Here is a 6,000-nt window from a genome sequence, read left to right as displayed (position 1 = left end):
ATAATTGCGACCTGCACTCAGTAACTCTCATTTTCTTCTGAACACAAATGAACGTATTCTTTATAAATCACTTGTACTTGGAAGCCTCATTGTGGAAGACTGTGGAAGTCTCAGGTGTGTGTAATGCTGGGAGGATTTGAGATGGAAGCTGACATGATCTCTGGGGACCCTGAGCTATGTGGTGGCAGTGGTGTGGTGTCCTGCATGGCTGTGCCCTGAAAGCAGCACCAATCTTTTGTATATAAGAACTGTCAAATAGGGTCACTCTGATGTAGTTGCAGAGAGTTTTACTTGCTTTGTTAACAGGTAGGAATTACTGCACTGTTTGGGGTATATTTTGGTGATGCTTCTCTGTGTTGGCAGTATCCATTCCCTAAAGCTGTAATGTGGTGTTCCCAGAACTGCTTCCCACTAGCACCAGGTGGCCCTGCCTTGAGTCACTGTGTGCTGTGAAATCAATGAAAGTTATCCAGGTTGATTGATAAATACACCTTGTATTTTGTTGTGCATGTTTTTTGTTGGGTTTGGCTGTGCTCTGAGTTCTGCAGGAGCTGAAGGAGGAGGAGAGGCCAGAGGGCTTTGGGGGAGAACTGCTTTCTTTTGGTTTCAAACTCCTGTGATCTGTGGGATTGCTGTGAGTTACCTTAGGATGGGAGCTCACAACAGGTCTAGTAGTGCTGTAATCACTCAATTGTGTAAAAACCAATAGTGCTGGACTGAATTGGGTGTAAAAAGTTGAAAGTGAGTGAATAACCAACTGTGCATGTTGGTGTTCTGCTGAACATATGCTTGCCTGTGTGCAGGGCTCCCTGTGCTGCTTTGAGTTGTGGCCATTACTGCCTCTCCTTAATGACACAGCTTTGATGGTAAAAGTGAAACATGTCTCATTCTGTGGTCAGAAATGCAGTTATTTTTGTTGTCACATGCTAGGGGCTGACCTGCAGGTTGCTGGGGGAACACCAGCTGCTTTCTTCTTCATTTTCTATTGACTGCCTATTTTGAGAAGCACTTGATTTTATTTCAGTAGAAATCAGGTAGCAGTAGGCAGGGAAATTTAATAGCAGTATACAGAACTTTCCTACTTTGGAAAAAATGCTTTTATTTCTCTTGGGGTTCCTGTGTTCCTTTCAGTTGGGCCATGCTTTTTTCTGAAGCTGGTAATATTTCTTTCTGCTGGAGAGCAGCTAAAGAGATGTGGGGGTTGTATCTGCCTTGTTCCTCATGTTGGGAATGGGGCAAGGTGGGACTGGAATATTTCTTCTCAGTTATTACGGGTTATTTTGTTTTGCATTATATTTTATTCTTACCACTACTTCTAGCTCTGTAAGTTATCTCTAGGGACCATAGTGTTTCTAGAGAAGTTGCAGATGTGAATGGTGCCACGGTCACTTCTAACCCTTCTAAGTTTGTGCATTGTGAAGTCTGAATGGGGAGGTGGCTGAATCCAGCAGGGAGTGCAGAACTGGGCAGATGAATCCGAGTTATGGGTTGGGCTCTTGCAGTTTGTCATCCCTGAGTTTGACAGGGAGCTGGAGACAGGGAAGTAAGCTGCAGAGGTCAAATGATGATGCTGGCTTTACAGAAACACAGAAATTGGGCTAAATATTAGGAGAAAGCTCCTACTTCTGAGGGTCAAAGACAGGTTATGTTGTGCAGGTGAAAACATGAGACTTGTGGAGCTGTTGAGGACCTGTATGATGTGATACCTGAGAGATAACTCTGGCTGAGGTAGCTCAGGCCTGTTCTGTGAGCCTGGAAGTGGTTTTGTTGCTTGCAGTGTTTGTTTTAGTGTTGGGACTTTGACAGCTTCGATGTGTTGACAGTGTGTTGTTCTTTCTGCAGGTAGAGTATAGAGAGATGGATGAGAGCCTTGCAAATCTCTCAGAAGATGAGTATTACTCCGAAGAAGAGAGAAACGCTAAAGCTGAGAAAGAGAAGAAGCTGCCACCTCCACCTCCACCTGCTCCTGCAGAAGAAGAGAATGAAAGTGAGCCCGAGGAGCCATCTGGTGAGTGAGGAGAGGTGTTCTCCTGTAGCACTGTTCAAGTCTTTTATTACCAGAGATAAGTGGTGGCCAGGTGCAGCATCACAGAACCCCTGTCTGGTTTTGAATGATTGTTCTGCACTTGTTTGATTGCTGGAAAGGAGGGTAAGAACGTGCAGGAGTAGCCTGGTGGAGATGTGCATCCATTGAATTCTAAACCAAGCTAAACATCTCATCCCAGAACCTTGTAGTCCTTACTGACTCGTCTTTGGAAGCGTATGGTCTGGAGTAGCAGCTCTTTCCCTTTAGCTGCCATACCTGTTTGTGTACCACCATTCTTACTTGAGAGGGAAGAGGTGAGGTGTACTGGGGGGTTGCTGTGCAGGAGAGCCCACTTAATTCACAGAGATTCTCATGGCTTTCAGCAATGAATCTGATCTTAATTTCTGTCTGGATGCTGTTTGTTGGATCTTCAGTGCCCTCCTCTGCCATGAGGAGTGTTGCTTGTGTTGGGAAGGTCATTCTTCATGGAGCAGCTACTGAGAATCACGGGGTTAGCAGTACCCTTCCCATTCTTTACACTGAATTTACAGCTGCCACTGCTTCGTCTCATGTTGGTGTATCACTGCAGTACCCACAAAATCACATTTTGGAGAGTTCATAGCTCATTGTGCTTGGTGATTTTAGACAATAACTGGAACCTAGGGATGTCAGCCGCTGACATAAATAACTGTTAGCCACTTTCTCTGCTGCTCTTCATGTACTTCTTTTTGACAGACAGATCTGTGCATGCAGAAATGTCAGTTTCTACTCACCGTGTCAGGAAATGCAGTAAAGGCCAGCATTGTGTTTTAGCTGTTAGAAATTGCCCCTGCAATCTCTCTCCAGATGCAGGAATGCTGCAACTCATGTGCATGACTGAAATACTTGCGAAGATGAAAAAAGCTCCCCATGCTTGTTGTAGCTGATCTATCAAAAAATGGATTTACAGTAGGTGCAACTGAGCAGATATGAGATTTACTATTTAATATAGCCAAGACTTTGGATTTAATTCTTGAGATACTATATTAAAATAATTTCCATGTACTCCTCATGTGCCATTTTCTGCCTAGAATAGTGATTGTTGAGTTTGATTTAAGACAGAATCGCTGTGAAGGAGGAAACGGAGAAGCAGAGGCAGCGGCAGGCTGGTGGTTCTGTGCACCAGCACTCGTTCTGTGTTCAGTCACTCAGCTAAAAGCAGTTTTCCAGCAGGCTGTGTCTGCTCAGGTCATGATATTCTTCCCAGAAATCCTGCTGGGGCGCATGATAGTGTGGTGTAGGGTCAGCACATGGAAGGAAGCAGAGTGTTCCAGTGTCACTTCCTACTTGGGCTTGCTGTGATTTTTAAAGGGTCTGAAGATGTGCACATCAGTGGCTCTTTCTGTCCTTGTCTTCATTTGCTGAAGCACAGGCACCAGAGCATCAACTTGTCTACATTGGCTGTTGAAGTTTTCTGAAACTTATTATTCAAACACCACTGATAGGAAAAGGAGTGGAGTCCACTGTATGTTCTCATGTAGGAGCAGTGCTTGTAGCTGAGCTGTTCTCTCTGCCTCTTCTTTGAAGCAAAAATACAGTATTTTGATCAGAAATACAACGTAGGGCATCAATGGTAGCACAGGATTACATGATGAAATTAGGGAAGATATGGAAGTTAGCTTTCATGTTACTGTCTGTTTGTTGGCAGACCTCGGCTTCCTTCATGTGTGCAGTGTTTGAGATGATTGCTTTTTGCATAGAAAAGCCTAAATTGTACAGTCTTACAGAAGTGTAAAAGTAACAGCAGGCATTTCATTGCTCTGAAATGATAGAAAGGTGATGTTAAAAGGAAATGAAACGTGGCACTTCAGGTCATAGTGAAATGTTGCTCTAATTTGGGCTGGGTTCCATTAACGTGTTCAGCTGTGGGGAACTTGAGGTGTTGTGGGTGTACAAATCTGTGAAAGTTGCTGCATGCTACAGCAGTATTTCATCATTAACAGAAGATAATTCTCTTAAAATGTCTGCTTCTCTTTATTTGAAGAAATAGTTTGACTGTACAGAATTCCCCAATTAACTTTCAGTGCTGGATGAAGTTTGAGTTCCTGTTTGCCACTCTCCCTTTTGGCATTCAGGAGCTTGCTGCTTTTGTTTTTCCCCTGTAAGGCTCATTTTTGTTGGCCTTCACCAAATCAAATTTTCATCTTTATGCCTTCCTGAATCTCCTTTATGTGCTCCTGCCTTGTGAGCTCTGTTGCATTCTCACTTGGCAGTGTTCTCATGCCTGGCTGCTACTTTCCAAAAATGGTGCAATTCAGTGCAGTCCTGATTTCTGTAAAATGAATAGTCAGACTTAGCGGTGCTCTCTGTGCCTTTTCATCCAAATTATCTGTTTTCCTCATTCAACTCAGTGCTCATTTTTGGCCATCCTTTGCTGCTATTCATTATTTTAAAGCATTGGATGTGTTTTTGAAGTAGGCTTCTTTGCAGACCTTATTCCTGTTCAGCTCCCACTCTGTTCTGCTGCTGCCTTACCCAGCTCAGCACTCTGCTCCTGCACAACTTGTGTTCAAGTGCAGTAGTTTGCTGGATGGATCAGCAGTTTGCTTTCTGCTTTGTTCCTTAGCAGCTGGGATCTGACTTTCTCATTGGGAAGGAGGGAGAATCTGAGTCCTAGCGTGCCTTGTTTCAGTATTGCTCTGTGTAGACTCTGCATAGTGCTTAGAATTGTATCAAAGCAAGCAATAAGGTTAGTGACCTAACATTAAAAATAATTTAGCTGTTATTAACACCAAGAAAATACTGTCTTTTTTGTAATGAAACCAAGAGCAGTTTTGTTCCCTCTATTCAGTGTCCATGCTAACTCAGGGATAGTGGGTGCTGCAGGCTGATGCCAGCATCCTTCTAATTCCTTCAGCCACCGAAGGTACAAGTGTAACTTTCAGTGCAAATTTATGGCTTATGATATATTCCAAATGTTGATGTTTGACTTGTCATATTCTCTTCTTAGCGTGGAAGCAGGACCTGTAATGTTGGAATATGCTCCCTGCAAAATAAAGTACTTATGGTGCAAGTGAAGTTAGGAATTTTCTCCTGCTACTGCAGATGTGTTTGTCCAGAAAATCCCAAAGTGGGACTTCAGTCAGAACACAAATGTTTGTCTCTGAACTTCCCTGTTAGTGGACTGATGATATAAAAGTACTTTTTCTCCACTGCTGTCACTGCGTGAAAATGTGCTGCTTGTGTCAGAGCCATATTGAGCAATATGACAGGCAGTCCTTCTAAAGCTAATTCAGATTTGGAGTCCAGTACTGAAATTGAGACACTCAGTGTGCTCAGTGAGCGAGGAATTTCTGAGTTATGTTGAGACTTTTAATCATTGTAACTATTTCAGTTTTATTTGTAGATGTCCAATGTTATGGCAAAGGTATTCATCTGGATTATCAAAATATGAAAACATTTGGTTCATTAACTCCAATGAAATTCTTAAACTGTTAAGAAGTGCCCATTCCATTTGAGTCAGTGGAGGTTTGTTTGGGCTTCAGAGAACTTGCTGACTGCTGAAGCACTTGCCTTGAAGCAGCATTCATACAGGTGTTCATAGCTCAGCAGTCCTGCTGTGTTTTCCTGTTCTCCAGAGCTGATGATTTTAGACCAATATCTGAAGATTGCTTATGAGGTGGACTTGGAGCTGGCATCTCCTGTGAAGGTTAGCAGCTTGTAGGAAGGTAACTGATACTGGCTTTGTTTCTGTAGACAATGCAGCTGTACTCATCTCTGTTTTAGAAGTGCTCTGTTCCCAATTGGGTTGTAGTCGTATTCTGTGTAGTCCTAATGTAATTTTGAAACTTCTTCCAGTCTTTCAGATGAGTGCTTCTACTTTCCTCATGTTTCCAGCTCTGGATCCGTTGACAGGTTGCTATCTTTCAGTGGTGGATATTGGTGATGTTGGCAATCTGTAGTTCAGCAGTACTGGCATGTGCTTGGCTTCAGAG

General features: G+C 43.1%; 1 protein-coding gene across 1 annotated transcript in view; it reads left to right on the top strand.

Moving 5' to 3' along the window:
* Nucleotides 1–1,803: 1,803 nt before the first annotated feature.
* Nucleotides 1,804–6,000, top strand: part of KDM1A (lysine demethylase 1A) — a gene marked incomplete at its 5' end in the record, with an annotated part of 26,790 nt that continues 22,593 nt past the window's right edge. Inside the window, one exon of the mRNA XM_010723254.3 lies at nt 1,804–2,008. Coding sequence (XP_010721556.2) covers nt 1,804–2,008 — 205 coding nt within the window. The remainder of the gene's footprint in view (nt 2,009–6,000) is intronic.

This window comes from Meleagris gallopavo, chromosome 25 (assembly GCF_000146605.3).
Source record: "Meleagris gallopavo isolate NT-WF06-2002-E0010 breed Aviagen turkey brand Nicholas breeding stock chromosome 25, Turkey_5.1, whole genome shotgun sequence".
NCBI lineage: Eukaryota > Metazoa > Chordata > Aves > Galliformes > Phasianidae > Meleagris > Meleagris gallopavo.
Note: the sequence above shows the minus strand (reverse complement) of the source record. Positions and strands in the feature narration are given on the sequence as shown.